This window comes from Lycium ferocissimum, chromosome 9 (assembly GCF_029784015.1).
Source record: "Lycium ferocissimum isolate CSIRO_LF1 chromosome 9, AGI_CSIRO_Lferr_CH_V1, whole genome shotgun sequence".
NCBI lineage: Eukaryota > Viridiplantae > Streptophyta > Magnoliopsida > Solanales > Solanaceae > Lycium > Lycium ferocissimum.
In genome coordinates this window covers 41,065,219-41,088,471 of record NC_081350.1, presented here as the reverse complement: position 1 = coordinate 41,088,471, position 23,253 = coordinate 41,065,219, and the positions used below count along the sequence as shown (strand labels likewise).

Here is a 23,253-nt window from a genome sequence, read left to right as displayed (position 1 = left end):
TCTCCTCTCTCTCCTACAGGTCAACCGTTAAGCATATTAAGCTTAATCAAGAAAAAATTAGGTCCTTTATGCCAAATCTTCCACTTCTCAAGCTTTTTTTTTTTTTTTTTCATCACACTTCTCAAGCTTAATCAACTAAGTAAGGTAAATCAGTTGTGTTTTATTAGTTCGGGATGATTGTACCTATTGTATTATATTGTGTTGATAGTTTAAATACGAGGTTCAATTTTATTGGATCTTATCGTTAAATCCACATGCTACCCCTATTTGGATGGAAAATTATTTTAAATTACCTGATTTAAAACTGACCTCAACTAAACCCGACTGCGACCCACTAAACTAATTCTAAGGTCTAATGATTTTTTTTTAAACAAAAATTAGTAATTGGTTAACAAATTTCTTAAATAGTGGAGAAAATAATGATGAAAGAGACAATATCAGGATTATTAGTCATATAGTAATTTTTTAATTAGTGAAAAAGATGATGATGGAAGAGAAAATGATACGATTAATCAAGCTTTAAAATAAATTCCTTAATTAGTGGTCCTTTTTTATCCGTGAGTTATCTTAAGAATTAAGATTTGCTAAATTCGTAAAAAATTCTGTCATTTTAGGAATAAACAAAAAGTATTATCATTTATGATAATACTCTTAGAGAAGTGCTTTATCGTGTAAAAATCTCTTGATTTTTACCTAGAAAGTCATCCAAACAATTTAGGTGATTTTCATTGAAATTTGTTGACATAAATTTTTTATTTTAAGCCAAACTTTTAAAAAATAAAAGGTACCAATTTTAACCATTTTATTAACCCGCCCACTTGACCTGACCCGCTAAAACTATATTGGTCAAATATATAGTTGACCGATACAGTTTTAGCGGATTTGGGCTAGTGTGACCGGTGAATAAAATGATTAAAATAGATAGTTTTCTATTTTTAAAAGTAAAAGATCATCTAAATTAATTGGGTGACTTTGTAGGCCAAATACAAATAGTTGAGTAACTTTTGAGTTATAAAAAAAAAAAAAAAAGGACTTTGTAAAATAACGACCATAGTTGAATGACCATCTAAGAAATTAAGGCCAGTTTTTTTAATTATATTTGGGGCTCGAACCCGAAACAAAGATGGATAAATACTACTAATATACTATTATCACAATGGCAATATTTGCTATGGAATAAATTAATCAACCATAAAAACATATTGAGCTTAATCATTAAGCATCCCCAGTCTCCTATCTGTCCTACAGGTCAACCATTAAGCATATTAAAGCTTAATCAAGAAAAGTTAGCTCCTTTATGCAAAATCTTCCACTTCTCAAGCTTAATCAACTAAGTAAGGTAAATCAGTTGTGTTTTATTAAATTTGGATGATTGTACCTTTGTATATTGTATTGTGTTATTAGTTTAAATACGATATTCAGTTTTATTTGATCTTATCGTTAAATCTACACGCTACCCCTATTTAAAATTGACCTCAATTAAACCCACTAAACTAATTCTAAGGTCTAATGAATTTTTCCTCTTATTAGACCAAAAATAGTTATTGTTTGGTCCTCTGAAATTTGTTTGTTTAAATTTGACAGCGTGGAAGAAATCTTAAATTTCATAACATCAGGGGCATATTTAGCCGCAATGTGAAATGGAGGGTAAAGTTAGCTAATAAAATAAAGTAGAGGGGCGTATTTTGACCTTTTTCCCAAAAGAAAATGACAATATCTTTAGAAGAGTTGGTGGTCTAGTTCTCTGAAAGTGGTGTTCTTTCATGTCGATTGTTCGAATTTTATCGAAGAGTTGAATAAAATTTGGAACTTTGTTTTGGCATAAAAAATCAGAGAGGAGAGATTAATGGAAAAGGAAAGAGAAGTGAATAACCATAAATGAAATGGTTTTACTGTACTTGTTATTTTTGTGAGTCTGGTTCTTAGATTATGGTGTGATCGGGTAATTTTAAGTGATATTGAGGATTTGAGGTCGATTTGGGGGAAATCGTTAATTTGAGGGTATGTTAAGTTTCATAACGGCAGGGGTATGTTTAGCCATAATGTGAAACGGAGGGTAAAATTAGCTAATAAAACAAAGTACAAAGGTGTAGTTTTACCTTTTTCCCAAAAGAAAATGATAATTTCTTTACAAAATAATGAAGCAACATTTTCACCTCCGTTAATATTTGATCCATCCATGCCCCTATCATTAATTAGTTAGGCCAAATATGCCCTTATTGCACATGGAACTTAACACAGCATAATTAGAAGACTAATTGGAAGGCAGTTATGTTTCCTAAGGCTTTGGTCTAGTAGTAAGAGCACAACTTGTGATGTGAGGGTTAAGCGCATGTGACGGGCTCGAGCCCTATCACGAAACAAAAAAAGCCTAGTATTTAAGTGAAGAAGAGTAGAGGGGTAGATCCATCATCCACCGAGTATCAGTTTTTGAAGAAAAAATAATAATGAAGCAACTTGAAATGTCACTAAATCTGATATAGTTGTCTTAATAATCTGTTTCACAATATGACCAAGATACAACTTTTTGTAATAATCTAATTTATTGTTTTGTTGTTTATTGTTTTGTTTAGTGATTCTAGAGTAAATTTAGCTCTATTTATTGTTTTGTTTGTTTATTGTTTTGTTTAGTGATTCTAGAGTAAATTTAGCTCTTCAGAAGGAAGCTTTCACTAAATTGTTGAGGAAGTGCAAAAGCAGGTAATTCAGTCTTTGGCAATTCGGAGGACAGAAAAAGTTCTCCAATTTCCACTTTTTTCTATTTATATATATATAAGCATGGGTTGGGGGATGGATCGTCGTCCGTCCCCAACTCATGTTTAAAAAAAAATAGAATGGACCCCATGTAAAAAAAATTAAAATATACATAAAAAAAAAATCCTTCAAACTCATGTGAAAAAAAAAAGGTGGATCTCATATTAAAAAAATTAAGCAATATCAAAAAAAAAAAAAAAAAAAAAAAAAAACGGGCACCCCATATTAAAAAATCAAACAATATTCATGTAATTCCCAAAGTATTCCCATTAAGTCAATAATGGTGGATTCATTGCCACATGCGTATCAACCCATTAGCGGGAGCAAATGAAATTATTGTACAGCAAAAAACGTGGACCTCATATTATTGCTTTTCTTCAAAAGATTAAGTAGTCAAACCATACAATTTCCTTTCTTTTTTTTATATTAGCCGAGATCTAATCTAGATATGTAATCGTTGTATTTGCTATTCCGCCATGTCATTTATTTGTTATGTTTACTAAAATAAATATACTTAAAATATTTATATTTTAATTTTTATTCTTAATCTAATAAATGTGAAAAGAGATTAATGTCGTAAAAGAAAAAAATAATATTAAATGGAGATCAAATAATAAATAAGGTAAATTAGTCAAATTATAATTTTAATTGACGTTTCCTTAAAAAAAATGCAAAAGACAACATGACAATAAAAATGAGCTAAACCAAGACTATTCACCAAAAAAAATAAAAAAAAATAGTAGTTCTTCGTTTAAATAGAAAATCAAATTTCTACTTTATTTCGTTTTAAACATGTAAAATTAATTTAATAATTTGAATTAAAAAAAAAAACGTACGTACTTTGTATTCGTAGCAAACACTAATATAATAAAGTTTTAGATACGGAGACAAATTACAATGTTATATTAATCGTGTTTTGAACATATTATATATATATATATATATAAATAAAAATAGTAAACTAATAATGTCCAAAAAGGGTGGGCCCTATACTAAAGAACACCAAGCAATATAAAAAATGGACTCCATATTAACAAAATCAAGCAATATCAAAAAAAAAAAAAGTGAACCCCATATTAAAAAAAATAATGTCCAAAAAAACAAAAAGGACTTTGTATTAGTAGTAAACACTAATTTTCAAAGTATCTCATTAAGTCAATAATAATGGATTCATCACGTGCGTATCAATCCATTACTTTGGAGCAAATGAAATGCTTTTCTTCAAAAAGTTAAGCAAAAACCATACGCTTTTTCTTATTTTTTTATATTAGCCCAGATCTAATCTAAATATTAAATCACAGATATTTTATTCCGCCATGTCATTTATCTCGTTATGTTCACTAAAATAAATATACTTAAAATATTTATATTTTAAAATAAGATAGAATAATGTGAAAAGAGATTAATGTCGTAAAAAAAAAATTAAATAGAGATCAAATAATGAATAAAGTAAATTAGTCAAATTATAATTCTAATCGACGTTTTCTTAAAAAATCATGTAAAAGACAATATGACAAGTAAAATGAGCTAAACCGAGAATATTTACCAAAAATTAAAAAATAGTATTTCATCATTTAAATAGAAAATCAATTTTTATTTTGTTTCGTTTTAAACATGTAAAATTAATTTAATAATTTGAATTAGAATTATCCAAATCAAAATTTGATAAAAAATAATAAGTATTTTACACCTTTAAATTAATCGAATTAAAATTGAAAATATCAATCGATGCTTAAATATTGCTATTATTTTATTTCAAAGAGAGGAAAATAGTTTCCTTTTAAACAAGTCTTCTCTTTAAAAAATATTAATAAATTTGCCGTTTTTGTATTCGTAGCAAACATTAATATAATAAAATTTTAGATACGGAGCACAAATTACAATGTTATATTAATCGTGTTTTGAACATAATATATAGTCTATATATATATATATATATATATATATATATATATAATCACTATTCAAAGACAATTACATACACATAGATGCACTATAATTTAAAGTGTTGGGCAAAGACGGCCTGAGACGTCTAGTCTACTATATAGAAGAGTGAGTTTTACTCACTCTTCGTCGTCCGTCGTGCCCCTCCCCATAAATAAAAATTTTGGCCCCCACCCCCATAAACACCCCCATAAATTAAAAAAAAAAAATTCCCCCCCCCGCCAAATATTAAATAGGCCCACAAAAAATAAAAAATAAAAAATTGTAAAAAAAAAATAAAAAAATTTTGGGTCCCCCTAAAAAGTGGAACCCATCACATCCAAACTCACTGAAAAAAAATTAGACCATATTAACAAAATCAAGCAATATTAAAAAAAAAAAATGAATCCCGTATTAAAAAAAATAAACAATGTTAAAAAAAAAAATTGTGGCCCTCATATTAAACACCATGCGTATCGTGTAGCAAACACTAATATAATAAAGTTTTAAATACGGAGACAAACTACAATGTTATATTAATCGTGCTTTGAACATAGTATCCCATATTGACAAAATCAAGCAATATATATATATAAAAAAAGAGTTAATCTCATATTAAAAAAATAAACAATGCCAAAAAAAAAAAGTTCAGACTTTGTATTCTTAGCAAACACTAATATAATAAAGTTTTAGATACGGAAAGACAATAAAATGAGTTAAACGAAAAATAAAAAATAAAAAATTGTAAAAAAAAATAAAAATTTTGGGTCCCCCCTAAAAAGTGGAACCCATCACATCCAAACTCATGGGAAAAAAAATTAGGTCCCATATTAACAAAATCAAGCAATATTAAAAAAAAAAGTGAATCCCGTATTAAAAAAAAATAAAACAATTTTAAAATAAATAAATTGTGGGCCTCATATTAAACACCATGCGTATCAGTAGCAAACACTAATATAATAAAGTTTTAAATACGGAGCACAAACTACAATGTTATATTAATCGTGCTTTGAACATAGTATCCCATATTGACAAAATCAAGCAATATATATATAAAAAAGAGTTAATCTCATATTAAAAAAATAAACAATGTCAAAAAAAAAAAGTTCGACTTTGTATTCTTAGCAAACACTAATATAATAAATTTTTAGATACGGAGCACAATAAAATGATTTAAACGAAAAATATTTAATAAAAATTTAAAAATAGAATTTCTTCATGGCCCCATATTAAACACCAACCAGTATTAAAAAAAAAAAAAAAAAAAAAAAAGTGGAACCCACCACATCCAAACTCTTCGGAAAAAAATGTGGGCCCCATATATATTAAACAACAACTAATATTAAAAAAAAAAAAATGAATCCCATATTGAAAAACAAAAAATGTTAAAAAAAAGTGCTTAGAAAATCAAACAATTAAATCAATAACGATGGATTCGTTATTTCATGCGTATCAACCCATTAGTGGGAGCACATGAAATTATTGTACAAAAGAACATACTTAAAATACTTATATATTAAAATAAGATAGAATTTAATTACTTTTTCATTTTTCCTTACTCTAATAAATGTGAAAAGAGATTAATGTCATAAAAGAAAAAAATAATATTAAATAGAGATCAAATAATTAATAAGGTAAATTAGTGAAATTCTAATTCTAATTGACGTTTCCTTAAAAAACATGTAAAAAACAACATGACAAGTAAAATGAGTTAAACAAAAAATATTTACTAAAAAATAAAAATAGAAATTCTTCATTTAAATAGAAAATCAAATTTCTACTTCGTTTCATCTTAAACATATAAAATTAATATAATAATTTGAATTAGAATTATCCAAATCAAATTTTGATAAAAAAAATTATATGTATTACTTTACTATTACTACTGTATAGAAGAGCCAGTTATAGAGGCAACATCGCCATCCGTATTCGGTCCTATTTTTTTACTTAAGAGTAAAAAAATCCTTTGTGATCCCACCCACTTTTTTATTTAAGGCAAAAAAAATGATGTTTTATACTTTATATTACCAACTCTTCTAAAAAGTAGATAGAAATGCTTTATTATATTTATTATGTTTACTAAAATAAATATACTTAAAATATATATATTTAAAAAATAACATACAATTTAATTACTTTTTTATTTTTATTCTTACTCTAATAAATGTGAAAAGAGATTAATATCAAATGAAGATCAAATAATGAATAAGATAAATTAGTCAAATTATAATTCTAATTCGCGTTTCCTTAAAAAACCATGCAAAAGACAACATGACAAGTAAAATGAGTTAAACCGAGAATATTTACAAAAAATTAAAAAATAGCATTTCTTCGTTTAAATAAAAAATCAATTTCTACTTTGTTTCGTTTCAAACATGTAAAATTAATTTAATAATTTGAATTAGAATTATCCAAATCAAAATTTGATAAAAAATAATAAGTATTTTACACTTTTAAATTAATCGAATTAAAATTGAAAGTATTAACTGATGCTTAAATATTGCTATTATTTTATCTCAAAGAGAAGAAAATAGTTTTCTTTTAAACAAATCTTCTCTTTTAAAAGTATTAATAAATTTTCGTAGCAAACACGAATAAAATAAAGTCTTAGATACGAGCACAAACTACAATATTATATTAATCGTATTTTGAACATAGTATGTATGTGTATATATATATATATATATATATATATATATATACATAGTATACACTATAATCCGAAATGTTGGGCCCGTGCGCAGCACGGGCATAGGCCATCTAGTTAGTTGGATAAAGATGTCATTTGCCTCTTCTAGTTCGTTACCACCTTCTGAACTAGAAGTTGGACCCAATATCCTTAAATCATTTCATTAAGGATAAAAGGATAAATTTTCAGTTAAATTATTACTAAATATAGAGATGTATCATTCTTTTTGGGACAACTAAAAGAAAAATGTATCACATAAATTGGGATAGAGAGAATATAAAGATTTAGAAGTGAAATTTGATTACTTGCTTGTACTTAAGCTTATCAACGAGGAGCATATACTATGTCATCATCTTACAACTATTATTAAATATTGCAAATATTTTCTGAAAGTGAACAAACTCAGTATGAAACACATCTCGAGGGAGACAAACAAATGTGTAGATTTTCTAACAAACAAAGGCCGCAAACGTGCACAAGATTTCTTAATCTATAAAAGTGCGTTCGGCTATAATGATTTTGTGAGGAACAAAAAAATAGTCTAACTTAAATAACTTTGATAATACAAAATAAACATAAATGACTTTAATAAATACTTACTATAGTTGAATGATTATATAAGATTTTTTAGTTTCTCATCCGGTGTCCGATATTCAAATTGGGATCCAATTAATTCAGATTCGCTACTGCTCAAGATGAAGGCTAAGGATTCGTCACCTGCACTTTTTTGGAGTTTAATTCTGGATTATCAATCAACTAATGATAGTTTCCTTTGAAATTCACATTTCTTTGTTTTATAACCCCAAAAAGTCACTCAATTATTGATATTTTACCTGCAAAGTCATCCAAACAATTTAGGTAACTTTCTCATTGGATTTTGTTGGCAGAAAATTAGGCTGAGTGTTCAGTTAAACATCTAATTTGTCATTTGTAACCTAATTACGCATTTCTTACTCATGTATACCTTTCGCCAATTTAATTCAACGAAATTTTAGCCGCCGCTCAGACCTTTCCACCTCATTTTGCGAAAAAGTTTGTCCTTTCTGCAAATCTTTTGGTCTATATGAACGGAATGCTACTTTTAGGGGTCGTTTGGTAGATAGTCGAAATTATCCCGGAATTATAATTTTTTTAACTAATTTATCCCATCTATCGGATTATTTTATACCATCTAAAAGATTTATAAAATAATCCCAAAGATAAATGTATAAGAAGGTATAAAATTTAGATGTCCAAACACTAATTTTGTACCATGTTTGGTACAAGGTAATAAATTTATTACAGGATAAATTTATACCTTCTACCAAATATGATATAAAAATTAGTGTTGGGATATCCCAGCTTATACGTTCTACCAAACGACCCCTTAATGTTTCTAGATTAGTCTTTTGCCCATTTTCTTTGCGTTTTGCCTTTTGCTTTTTACAGTGACTTCTTTTTGTTATGAAATGATCAAAGTGGTGTTAGGCCACACCAATGTAGCATGTGTGCTTCCCCAAGTTTTTTAGGCTTATAAATATAGCCTTAGATGTCATATGAAAACACACCTCCAAAAGGAAGAAAAATTTATTTACTACTTCCTGTTTCTCTCACATTACCTCTTCGTCTCTCTCTCTCATCTTGCTATTTTATCTATTACACGATTTTATTTTATAATACATTATTAACATTTTGTTCGTACACAATCAACGGAGGCCGGCGGTTGAAAACAAAAGTGCTTCCAGGTACACGGCTGTTAGGCTCATCCATATCTTTCTCAATGTCCGGACATCTATCCAATGCCTTCCTTTCGATCTTCTACCCGGTAGACTTCACACCAACCCAATCTCGACTCGGCAACAAGAGTCGGTTATGGAATAGCCTTTTAGTCGGCTTTCTCGTTCTTAAGGACTTTCTGGCCGGTAGGCTTTATAGTGGATGGTCGGTGCAAGGCCAGAAATTGGAACACATTGATTCCGCTCGTTCCCGTCCTTTTCGCTTCGTGGTCCTCGGTGTGGCCGCATCTATACTGTCGGGCAGCGAGTCTCTAAATTTTATCTCCAAATTAAGTTTAATCTGGTTGTCCAATTATCAAGAGAAACTGGCACAACTATAAGAATATATTCAACTTCATACATGAAGTGAAACTTTGCAGTGAGCTCCAACAAGTTATTCAGATGGCAATTTTTATGGAGAATCTGAGAAGATGACATATTGAAATTAGCAAGGTTTGTGTCCTTAAAATCATCTTTCCATTGACGATATGCCTTCAAAACGATGTTTTCATTTGGGGGTGTAAAACATGTGCTGCGCTCTTTTTTTAATAACTAAGATTTTGTCCCCCTGAGTCTTTCTAATAAGATTTTTAATGAGGCAATAAATATTGCGTATTATAAATAACTATTGATAATTTTTCTTTTACTAGATTTTTCTTTATATGGACATTCAAGGAAGAATGTTATAAAATGATCAAAGTGGATGCCCATGTAGGGGCCACACCACTGTAGCATGTATGTTTCCCCAAGTTTTGTAGGCTTATAAATATAGCCTTAGATGTTATGTGGAAACACACCACAAAAACGAAGGAAAATTTATTTACAACTTCCTGTTTCTCTCACATTCTCTCTTTGTCTCACTCTCATCTTGCTACTTTATTTATTACACGATTTTATTTATAACACTTTTGAATTATTAATAGAATAATCAATGGGAAATAAAAACCTCATTGACCTTTGAATTAAAAAAAAAAAGAAAAAAAAAGGAGAGATTTTAGATAGTTGTTATTGCAAGAATAATGGATTTGTTAACTATAAATGGGATCAGATCAAGAGACATATAATTAGTGAAAAGAAGGGAATAAGAATGAGAAAAAGGGGAACATTAAGAAATTATACGATGGTTATACATTGTTATACAAAGCATATACATTATTCATACATTATATATAGTGGATAAGAAATGTATATGTAATGTATAATAGTGTATAAGGATGTATATGTAAGGTTATAGAAAAAGTAGAGAAATTTATATATTGATCACATATACATTATCTATATACAGTGAGCCACAACGAATGTAAACTAGATGAGTGAGCTGTATACGTAGGTTATTTACCAATTTTTATTTTAAGCCAACTTTTAAAAATAAAAAACTATCCATTTTAATCATTTTATTAACCTTCTCACTTGGTCCGACCAGCTAAAGTTATATGGGTCAAATATATAGTTGACCCATACAGTTTTAGCGGATCTGGCCTAGTGTGGCCAGTGAATAAAATGATTAAAATAGATAGTTTTTGATTTTTTAAAAGTAAAAATCATCTAAATTTGTTGGGTGATTTTGTAGGTGAAATATCAATAGTTGAGTAACTTTTCAGTTATTAAAAAAAAAAAAAGACTTTCTAAGAGAACAAATGACCATTTAAGATATTAACATTTTTTTTTCATACTCAGGACTCGAACCCGAATAAAAATGAATAAATATTACAGTAATATACTATTATCACAATGGCAATATTTGCTCAAGAATAAATTAATCAACCATTAAGCATTTTGAGCTTAATCATTAAGCATCCCAGTCTCTTCTCTCTCTCTCTCCTACAGGTCAACCATTAAGCATATTAAGCTTAATCAAGAAAGATAGCTTCTTTATGCAAAATCTTCCACTTCTCAAGCTTAATCAACTAAGTAAGGTAAATCAGTTGTGTTTTATTAGTTTTGGATGATTGTACCTATTGTATGCAAAACTAATTCTAAGGTCTAGTGATTTTTTTTTTCAAAGGAATAATTGCTGCTTTTTTTTTTTTTTTTTTTAATTCTATTAAACAAAAATTAGTTATTGTTCGTTCCTCTGAAATTTGTTTGTTTAAATTTGACAGCATGGAAGAAATCTTAAATTTTGTTTTCTCAGAGCCCGTGGAAATAACCTCTTGCAGAAATGCTTGTGGTCCGGCCCTTCCACGGATCGGGCTGCCCTTTTTTAGTCATGTTCATGAAGTCTCCGGTCAGATGTAAAGTTCTCTGAAAGTGGTGTTCTTTCATGTCAATTGTTCGAATTTTATTGAAGAGTTGGATAAAATTTGGAACTTTGTTTTGGCATTAAAAATTAGAGAGGAGAGATTAATAGAAAAGGAAAGAGAAGTGAATAACCATAAATGAAATGGTTTTACTGTATTTGTTGTTTTTGTGAGTCTGGTTCTTAGATTGTGGGGTGATCGGGTGTTTTTAAGTAAAATTGAGGATTTGAGGCCGATTTGGGGGACATTGTAAATCTGAGGGTATATTTGCTAAGTTTCATAACGGCAAGGTATGTTTAGCCGCAATGTGAAACGGAGGGTAAAGTTAGCTAATAAAACAAAGTAGAGAGGCTTATTTTGACCTTTTTCCCAACAGAAAATGACAATTTCTTTAGAAGATAGTGAAGCAACATTTTGACCTCTGTTTATATTTGACACAACCATGCCTCTATTGTTAATTGGTTGGGCCAAATATGCCCTTTATTTCACACGGAACCTAACACAGCATAATTAGAAGACTAATTGGAGGGGTGGATCCATCATCCACCGAGTATCGGTTATTGAAAAGATAATGAAACTTGGAATGTCACTAAATCTGATATAGTTGTCTTAATATTCTGTTTCACAATATGACCAAGATATAGCTTTTTGGAATAATCTAATTTATTGTTTTGTTTGTGTATTGTTTTGTTTAGTGATTCTGGAGTAAATTTAGCTCTTCAGAAGGCAGCTTTCAGTAAATTGTTGAGGAAGTGCAAAAGTAGGTCATTCAGTCTTTGGCAATTCGGAGGATAGAAAAGTTCTCCAATTTCCACTTTAGTTGGATAAAAATGTCATTTACCTAGTCTAGTTCGTTACCACCTTCCGGACAGTGGGATATGATGTGTTTTTGAGTTTTAGAGGTGAAGACGCGCGTAAGACCTTTGTGGCTCACCTTTACACACAATTAACTCGGGTTGGAATCAATACCTTCAAGGATGATGAAACACTAGAACGAGGTGCATTGATTTCACCTCAACTAGTCAGTGCCATTAAACTGCCATTATCATCTTCTCAAAGAACTATGCTTCGTCCAAATGGTGCTTGGATGAGCTGGTGAAGATCATGGAATGTAGAGATGAACTTGGGCAGACAGTTGTACCAGTGTTCTATGACATAAGTCCATCGGAAGTACACTCCCAGAGAAATAGTTTTGCTGAAGCCTTCTCCAGATATGAGGAAGATTTCAAGGGAGACACCGAGAAGGTGCATAAATTGAAGAAAGCCTTAAATGAAGCAGCCAATTTGTCAGGCCATGATCTGCATGGTAGTACTTACAACGGGTCAGTAGCTATTTAACTTGGCATTAAAGTTCCTGATCTTTCTGCAAAGAGTTAATTGTTATAATGTTGAGCATTTCTTGGATAATGGATGCATTTGCACATTGAACTTTTATTCCTAGACTTCTTTAGTCTTGGGCTAGGAAGCAAAAATACTAGTGTGCTAATTACTCTGTGAAACTCATGAATTTGTTGAACCCAGCCATCTGCTCCTTCACTTAATACCTGTAAAATAGACAGGTTAGCTAAAGTTCTCTCGTTCTAATAAGTAAGGTGATTACAATCCTTTTTGCCTACTTAAAAAAAATTAAGGTGATTACTATCCTTTTTGTTCTTATAACTCCTGTGTAATCCTATTTGGTGATACCAATTACGTCCACCGTCTCCTAATTTATTTTGTTGTTCTTTTGTTTTGTTTTGCGCCAGTTGTGTTGTATTTAAGTGTCTGTGTATCTTCTTTATTTTAAACTCTTTTTGCTCAGATTGTCATTGTCTTCTCTCTCTTGTGCAGAAATGAGTCTTGGTGCATATATTGTGAAAGAAATTGCGAATAAGTTGTGCCAAAAGTCAATGATCAGTGACACTCTAATTGGAGCAGAATCACAAATTCAGGCTGTAAGCTCGCTGTTGATGATGGAATGTGAAGATGTTCGATTTATTGGGATTTTAGGGATGGGTGGTATTGGCAAGACAACCATTGCAAGAGCCATTTTTTACAGGTTTTCTCATCAATTCGAAGGTGCTTGCTTTATTGATAACATTAAAGAAAATCAAACTAAACAGGGATTGTTGTCTCTGCAAAAGACTCTGCTTACTGAGGTCTTGAAAATTGAATTTGTGAATCTTGCTGATGAATATGGTGGAATCGATATGATGAGAAAAAGGCTTGGCTTTAAGAAGGTTTTGATAGTTCTTGATGATATGGATCATCAAGACCAGTTGGATAGGCTAGCTGGAGCCCATGATTGGTTTGGTAAAGGTAGCAGGGTTATTATTTCAGCAAGGAACGAGCACTTGCTTTTGGACTGCGACGGCACTTACAAAGTTTGTTTACTTGCTATAGCTGAAGCAACTCGACTATTGAGTCGGCATGTTTTTAGAGAGACATCTCAGTCAATGGTTTTGAGCAGTTCTCTCACCGAGTTATAAAGTATGCTGGTGGCCTTCCCTTGGCGCTTAAAGTCTTGGTTTCTTTCCTTCGTGGACGGAACATGAAGCAGTGGAGGAGTGCACTAGATGCACTGCGAGATATTCCTAGTGAAGAAATCATTTCAAAGATTAAGATAAGTTATGATGGACTAGGGAATGCAGAGAAGCAAGTTTTTCTAGACTCTGCATGTGCATTTGAAAGAAGTGATGGTTTTTTTCTTAAAAAACTGTACACTGAAATAGCGATTGACGTCCTGGTTGAGAAGTCCCTCCTTTTTGTTTCATTAATTGGTGTGATTGAGATGCATGATTTGATTCAAGAAATGGGCTGACGTATTGCAGTGCAAGAATACCCAAGGCGCCGGATATGGCTTCATGAGGATATTGCTGATATTTTAACTGAAAATAAGGTAGCAATTTATCCTGATAAATTTTATTTTTTTTAAGCCATCACAATTTACAATATTCTGCTCTGGCCTTTAGGAATGAGGCGAAAAAACATTTATTACCATAAACATGTTAAGCTTATAAATGAGACTGAAAAGCATTTCCCAACCATACATGTATTAAACTTTTAAAAGAGAATTCATATACCCCAACTAATTTGAAATTGAGGCATCATTAAAGAGTAAATTCCATAGATGGTTACGTAACTATTAACTTTTTTCGCCACAATCACTTAACTATCTTTTCTAACACAAAAGTCACACTACCGGAAAATCATAACTTTCCGATTGATAACTCTTTTTATTAAAATATAATAAATAAAAACTCAATTAAAAAGATCTGACCGACCCAACATTCAAAGAAATTAAACTTCTAAGTAAAAATCCTGATTTCTCTCTTGTTTGTTTGAGTCCACAAATTAATGTTTTGAAAAATAACAATCAGTATACTGTTTGTTTCTCGAAATGTTTGTCTCTTTAAAAAATTTAGATTCAAGTAAATTGATCTTTAATTAATAGTTTTAAGCATATACTTTCGTCATTTTATATGATGCATCGTGCATGTTATCGTAACGTATAATGGTTATCCTATAATCTTAGGCGTAGGGGTAAGGGAAAATAATCTCAGATTAAATTAAGTAATACGATGTCATTTCCTATAAACTTTTTGAGATTATAAACATGATGCAATCTTTTTCATTGTAGATGTTTAGAAAATGAACTAATTGTGCAACATTAATACTGTTGTAGTTGGTTTTCAATGACCTGCGCAGCCGAGGGGTATTTGGTATTGCATTCCCTAGAAGTGATCCACGTGCTAAGGTTCCTTCATGGTTCACATATTTTGTGACACGTACGGGGGGGATGTACTTAAATCTAAACAAACACTGGTACAATGAGGAGTTTCTGGGATTTGCTATATATTGTCAGCTTCCATTATTAAATGCTGATTCGCCAGAACCCCGCAGTTCATCATTCAATATGTTTTGTAGTGTAGTAGTCACTATAAAATTGGTTCCAGAACGTGCTTCTATTGATCAACAACCTCTTGAAAACATATTTTGTCTGTCAGTGTCGAGAGTAGTTGCATGTGCCGGTCATGACTGCTTTATTTTCTTTCAAGGGGATATGAGTAAGGTGCATCACAAAGGAAATAGATTTGAGGTATCTATAGATTCCCCTATTTCATTACATTTGGGAGTTCGTCTGGTATATGCTGATGATATTGAGGAGATGAGGTTGAAATCTTATCGGTTTAACAGAGTCAAGCGCTTGCGTGAAGAGGAAACAGTACTGTGTGTTCCGAGGCTGCGAAGATTGTCCGTCCCAGGAGAAATACATCATTTTTATGACACTTATTTTATATAAATTTCCAGTCCTGCCAACTTGCCCTAGATGCTTATCCTTTGCTGAAGACTTGACTCATTCTTGAATTGTAAATACTCTCAGCTAGTCTGGGTAGGATCGCGATTGGGCCTAAACTTTGAAGTTGGGACCCGAGTTGAATTTCAAGAGTGGTTATTGTCCTGGGTTATGTCAGCTCCCGAAGATGCTGATTTAAGTTTTTCGTTAGCTGTCCTGTGGGCGATATGGAAACACAGAAACAAGGTGGTGCAGGAAAGAGCTGTTTTTGTTCCCTCAGAAGTCATTTCCACTGCAGTTAGAGAGTACTCGAGGTTTCCGTATTCTGAAGGCAGAGCAATGAGAGAGCTCTATAAGCCGAGTAGCCAAACAACTGTTTGATATCAATGTTTTCGATGTTGACTCTCATGTACAGTGCGTGCTAGTAATGAGGTTAAGGGATCTTGGAAAGAGGGACAAGAATGGGCTGGAATAGCGTATAAGAAGCCCGGGGTAGAAGTGGCAGCAGCTCAAAGATCGTTGAAAGTCACCAACAAAACATGCTGAAGTACATGCTTTCGAGTATGCACTGAAATGGGCTGCGTCGATGTTGTAAAATCGTAATTTTGTCTGACAACCCGACTTTCATTAAGGAACTCTATAGTTCAGATTGCTGTTCAGATCAAGACCTTGTCTCTGTGTTACATCAATGTCTGCGAGACATGGAAGCAAGAAGAATGTCCTGGGAAGTCGTCAAAGTTCCCAGTTTTGCAGTATGAGATACAAAGAAGGAAGCAAAAAAGGCCATGAAGACTTGTATAGATGTATTGGATTTTGATTCAGATATATATAAATATTGAAAGCCTGCATAAATAAGGCAATACACTTTTTTACAAAGATTTATTTATATTTTTTTGCTTCACTAAATCTAATTGGGCATACAATTGTTTAGGGGTGGCAAATGGGTGGGTTAGGTTGGATTTGGTTTGGTTGAAAATGGTTTGAACAAAATGGCCGTTTTCAACTCATATTTTATGTGGGTAAATATGGGTTAGTGATAAATGTATCTAATATGAATTAACTCATATTATATGTAATATTATTTAAGTGTATGTTTATAATTTTTTTTCTTTTGTCAAGTTAAATTAATTTTTTTCATATAAATTTGTGGGTAGAGGGGTCTTTATATTAAAGCGGGGTAAGAATTTATTTTTATAATTTTTTAACAAAAGTAAAATATACGAAATTGATTTTTTGTATGAGGGGCAGAGAGGGGCTAAGGTAGGGGTGGGGTGGGGCCCTAAATTCTTTTCCATTATTTATAAATTTTTTATAGAAGTAATATATATGAAAATTGAAATTTGGGTGGAGGGGGGTCGAGGAGGGGTGGGGTGGGGGTAAGAATTTTTTTTCCATTTTTTATAGTAAATACTTTTATAAAAGTAAAATATTTGAAATGAGGGTTAAAGAGAATGGGGTAAGGGTAAGAAATTTTTTTATTTTTTCATAAAAGTAAAATATTTGAAATTGAAATTTATGGGGTTGGGGGTCATGAGGAGGCGGGAGTAAGAACTTTTTTTTTTTTTTTTCATTTTTTTATAAAATTTTATAAACCTAAAATATATGAAATTGAATTTTTTTTTTGGAGGCAAGGTACAAAGCGGGGGGCAGTGTAGATCTGAGCGAGGTAAGGAAAAAATTTCTCGTTTTTTATAAGTTTTTTATAAAAGAAAAATAAATTATATGGAATAAAAAAAATGTGTGTGGGGGTGGTGGGACATGGTGGGGTAAGGGTTGGGGTAGGAGGTAAGAAAGAAATTTCTCATTTTCAAAATGAAATATATTAAGGTCTAGCCGCACTTATATAGATACCCATTTTTTACCCATACCGCCCATATTTTTACGTTAAAGAGAGATTTGAGTTTCATATTTACTCCAATCGAAATACGAGCGACCCAACTCACTAATATGTGAAAATGGCCTAATTTTCTAAATATGAGCTCAAATTGCCACCTCTACAATTGTTCATGAATTGTCATATCTTACCTCTCGTATATATTACTATTATATATAAAGTATAATGTGACTTTTGTGTCCTCACAATAATTTCTCAAATTTTTAAAAAAATTCATTAATTACTTTTATGTCCTAATTTTATTTATTTAAGTCAATTTTTTTTGTTTTTTGTTTTTAAGAAATCCCTACTTTTCAAAAATGTTCGAGCGCAGGACTTTTATAGTCCTTACAATAATTTTCAAATTTTTTTTAAAACTTTTTTTTTAATTAATTACTTTTAGGTCCTAATCTTATTTATTTATGTCAATTTTTTATTTTTATTTTTAAAGTCTACTTTTCAAAAAATTATCGAACCTCCTACCTCATTTTTCACGTTCTTTTCGATTTTCGATTGGTGCTCGATATCCGCATTTGAGCTCAATTAATCCAGACACGCAGACGCATCGCGCCTATTCTAGAGCGCTTCCTCCAAAGATTTTTTTCCATATCCATGCTCGAACCCCTAATCCCTAATTAAGAGAGAGCGCTCCATCCGTCGCACAAGTTAAATTATGTATTTGTGTAAAAGTTCATTAACTATGTATAGATTATTTATTTAGAACTAAATGACTTTAAATTGGATACATAAGTTATAATGTCAAATTCGGTTCCAAATTTGATTTGAATTAAATAATTCATCAAAATGAAAGTTAAAATATTAAAGGAGTGGAATGAAAATTTTGCTTTTATATAACTACCCACTTCGCGACTACACCCGGTATATGGTTGTTGTTGTTGTTGTTGTACACTTATACTAAGACAAATTATATTTCTTTAGATTAAAATATCTCGTTTATATTCGTTTGGGCGGGCTAAGACGGCCTCACATAACTAGTATATATATATACACATACCAATTAAAGCACGAATATATCTTGCTTTAAATGCTACGAAATGCATACATAAAATATAAATTGTCTACTGCTTCTATATTGTAAAAATAATTGTTAGCCTCAACTATGTACAAAGTACAACGATCAATTCCTAAAATAGAAATTAGCTTTTTAAAAAAAAATTACCTATCAATAGTTTTTTATTTACAAAGATATCATTTATTAATTTCAATACGGAAATCAACCATTAGAATGATGGCCCTTATTTCTTCACCATTGCTTTTTCTCCTTTATCTCTCCAAGTATATATAGTATTTTTTTTTTATTTTTTATTTTTGAAATCTCACCAAATCTCAAATCAAAAACTAAACATTTTAATTAAACAAATTTGGTAAATTTGTTAAATCCTCTAATAATAAACACTTCTCTTTTTTATTTTTAGAATTGAATTTGTGTACTTATTAATTATTACTATTGTATAAAGATTTATAGTACCAAAAACAATTAGGACAAAAATTAAATATAAACCAAATCCGATCTAACCTTCATCTACAAAAGATAATTAATGTTGTCGAAAGTAAGACCATTACCAGAGGTTTTAACTTAAAGAAACGAGGGTCTTTGGTAGCTAGCTATTTTATTCTTTTCTTTGAATTAATCTCATCGTTAAATAAATATTCATGCTTGTAAAATAATATATATATATATATATATATATATATATATATATATATATATATATATATATATATATATATATCCATGTTTTATGGAATTGATCAATTCTAATTAGACCGTAGCTTCTGTCGAAAAACGTTGCTAGGCTAAAGTTAGCACGGCTCGCTTTCATATATATATATATATATATATATATATATCCATGTTTTATGGAATTGATCAATTCTAATTACCTTTTTTTAAGGTCATTGAGATGCTTTACCGTTTTTCTATTGAAGTTAGAGTCCTAAAAAAAAAGTTTCATGAGGTTTGTACCTGATGTAATTGTCTCTCCTATCGTCCTTTCACTGTCATTCTTTCATATTTTTTTCTCATTTTATAATTTGAGTTCTTCCTTCATTTAACAACTTCTAATCAACTCATTTGTATGCATTTTGTGGAAGTTTAACAATTGTTTTTTATTTTGGAAGTGAGAAAGGCTTGTCCTTCCAAGTGCCTTAAAATAAATTAAATAACTAAATGTGAACTCATAGAAAATTTGATCTTCCAACTTGTGTTTTTCCGGAGTTCTCAATGCCACTTCTTCATTTTGGTTGCTTTTAAAAAAATCGAATCGACAAAAAATATTTTCCAAATATTAAATTCATGTGGTGTAACACTTCCAGCGATCAAGCTTTTTATTCATGCTTTATATCGGGAGAATTTCTATACAGTTCTTGGAACATTCGTTTTGCAGATTTGAAATTATATAATCTTTAAATAATTATATGTTGCATATTGATAGGGTTGTTGGAAGAGGCTATTAATTGATGTCTGGATCTTTTAATTATAGTGTATCTTAGCTAAAATGTAGGAAGGTATTGTCGTTTTTCTTTACTTGGATGCATTTGTTTTATCCGGAATATTTATGCGTGATTACAGTGATCAATTTTGATTCTCTCATTTTCTTTCCCTATAGATGTGAGAAAGTAAAAAAAGAAAAATTTACTCTTTTTTTTTTTCGGAACAGAAAACAATGACATTACCATATCTAAATGATAATAATATTTTATTCGCCTTCTCATTTCTTTTATAAACATTATGGCAATATTATACGATAATAGGGATGGGATTGGTTGGGCGGGGGTGGTGCGGTGAGGATTATCGGCGGAGGTAGGGGTGAAGATGAGGTGCGTTCGAGGGTAGGGAGGAGATAATATTGTTTCTCTTATTTTCATTAGGGAAGTCATTTTAAGATACTTATTTTCCAAAAAAACTACTTTCCAAAAATTTTGACCAACCAAGCATGAAAATTGTTTTTCTCCATACAATAATAGGGATGGGATTGTTATTTTTTTTCAACATTTCTTTTAGTGTCCAATGTAGTCTTTTGCATTGCATATTTTAGAATTTGATGTGACTTTCTTGGAGTTTATAGTTAAAGAGAAATTCCACTATATTCGTCAAATCTAACGGGAAGAATTCGATAAGCATTAACTTTGGACAAACTTAAAAAACTAAAATTAATAACTATATCGTCGACACTTGCACAGAGGGGCAATTTTGACATTTCGTATTTTTTGTGCTTAAAAGACATTGGACTTAGGTTTTATATGTGTGTGCTTTTTCTTTGTTGGACAATAAAGTGCATAAGTTGCATTGCTGAAAAATGAGTCCACACTAGAATTTTTATCCTACGCGCTGCATTTGCATTCTTTTTCAAATGACTCATCACAAAACATGGGCCCCCCTTAAACTTTTATGTGAAAGTCTCTGTTTGCAGGTTTATTTCTCCATCTGTCCAAAGCTTTTTTAGTAAATATCCTACATATTAGCTTTCAAGTGTCTTAAATAGATAGAGAAACGTGGGCAAGATTCATTTTATCAAAATTACTTTTTTTAACTTGATTTATAATAAATACCTAGAGTTTGAACTGCATATTTCAAGTTTTGTAAATAATTTTTGGAGTATGAATCGTGTTAATATTGTTTTGAGGAATATTTTATGTAGTCCTTGTATTTCAAGTTATGCATATATGCGAAGTTTAAAGATTTTCACGTTTTAATTTAGGAGTATGATCGTTTAAATGATGTTTTCAGATTTTTAAAAAAGTAATTAAAGTTCAATTAGTTTTGAAATGTTAGTTAAGGTTTGATTAGCAATTTAAAAAATGATTATTAACATGTTTCTTCCAAAAATAATAAGAATAAGGTTACATCACTTGAAACAAATAGATAAACTATAACACAAATTGTTGAATCTCTACTCCCAAAACTTCTAAATTTTTTATGCATAACTTAAAAAAAAAATACGTTGAAAAGATTCTTATAATTGCATAAAGATAAAATTATTAATATATATTGGCACGGACTTCGATATCTAGTTGTTAAGTACATACTTAAGAGACTATTTTGAACTAACCTCAAACATAAGGGACTATTATTGTCATTTTCTCAAAGAAATGGACCCATCCACAGTCAACTCTCTCTCCTACAGGTCAACTATTAAGCACAGATTCAACTACTATGAGCCCCTCATTCTTTCAATCTTTGTGGACTGCATGTGCTTTTCAAGCAACACAAAAAGTTTCATTATGCAAAATCTTTCACTTCTCAAGCTTAATCAACTAACTGAGGTTCTTCATTTTCTTTTTGAGCTAATTCACTTGTGTTTTATTTTCATTTTTCTGGTGAAATGGGAGTTGGGTTTATACTCTGTTTGGATGATTGTTACCTATTGTATTGTATTGATAGTTTAAATACGATGTTGTGAGCAATGGCGTAGCCAGGAAGTCTAACAAGGATCTTGTGATTTGAATTTGTGTTACTTTTATTTATGTTAAGGGGATTTCAAATCTTATACATGTAGAAAAAAAATTATTGGCTGTGGAGAAAAATTGAAAATGGCAAAAAGCGTTAGAATTAATTGACGGAAGAAACTATGAAAAATTTATATATTATTAATTAGGGTACTCACTAATTACTAAGGTAATATAAGTGAAATTTCATTTTACCCCTTCGATGATCGGTCAAATAATATAAAGCTACCATCAATGTTTGGAGGAGTTGAGATAAGAGGATAAAAATGTCATTGTTCAATGTTGAGAGGTCTTTGATTTTTAAAATAAAGTTGGAGGACTAAAATGATTTTTATCCCTTTAAAAAATAATAAGAAAAACCCAATTCAGGGAATTAAAAAAAAAAAAAATAATCATGTGCAGCTTAATTACGAAGGAGACAAAAAAAAAAAAAAAGGAAGGATGTTGTTACCTTTTTCTTAGGAACAGCCATGATGTCGATAAATCCTATGTTGTTGTTGTAATTGTTGTCATGTTGATGGTAATGAAGCTGTAGGGTGATTAAAGGTGTTATCAAGTGGGGCAGGTATGGCTGTTGTGTGTGAAAATTTTCGAAGGCCACTGATGTAATTAGAGTTGCTTCTAAGCTTGGCTACTGTAGATGCCATTTTCGGAAGATACGATGAAGTGACTGAGGTAGGAGAAGGCTGAACTTGAGTTAAGAGGCCCAGGGATTCATATGGGTAAATCGTTATTGGGCTTGTAATTTGGGTTATTAAGACCTATTTAATTTAATTTAAAGTTTAGTCAATTTTAGCAATTTATTACCAAATCTCATCGTGCGACTTAGAGCCTGTTTGGATGGGTTTATTTTAAGCGAATAAGTACATTTTGTTTAAACAAATTTATAAGATAAAAAAATAAGTTGATAAATTTCAACTTTTTTTTTTTACTTTATGCTTCGCTTAGATAAGTTAGGCCAAACTGACTCAATTATTTTTTGCCTTATTTTAAGACAAAATGACTTTTAAATTAATTAACCAAATACTCAAAAAAACTAAAAACAACTTATAAGTCAATCCAAAAACGGATCTTTATTCTTTTGAATTTCGGGTCTGAAATTGACCTATGCCAAAGCCTTACATCATATCCAAAAGTCTCAAGTTTGAAAAGTTTTAAGTTTTAAGTTGGGGTAGGGATCCGGTTATAATAAGGGTTCGAATGCTACTATGTTATTCCTCCCCCCCACCTAGTGACGGAAATGTGATTTTCATCTAAAAAAGGTTCAAAAATTA

At 30.6% G+C, this 23,253-nt stretch overlaps 1 protein-coding gene across 4 annotated transcripts in view; it reads left to right on the top strand.

Moving 5' to 3' along the window:
* The window catches only part of LOC132030821 (disease resistance protein Roq1-like), a 29,060-nt gene continuing 5,807 nt past the window's right edge, over window positions 1–23,253 (top strand). Inside the window, exons 1-3 of one of the 4 annotated variants that reach the window (XM_059420578.1) lie at window positions 1–19; window positions 10,948–11,036; window positions 12,056–12,682. In XM_059420578.1, the coding sequence (XP_059276561.1) occupies window positions 12,465–12,682 (218 nt within the window). In that variant the 5' untranslated portion in view covers window positions 1–19; window positions 10,948–11,036; window positions 12,056–12,464. Of the gene's footprint in view, window positions 20–1,162; window positions 1,340–10,848; window positions 11,037–12,055; window positions 12,683–23,253 lie in introns of those variants that run through there. The other 3 variants (XM_059420580.1, XM_059420579.1, XR_009408114.1) reach the window with 3 other exon arrangements.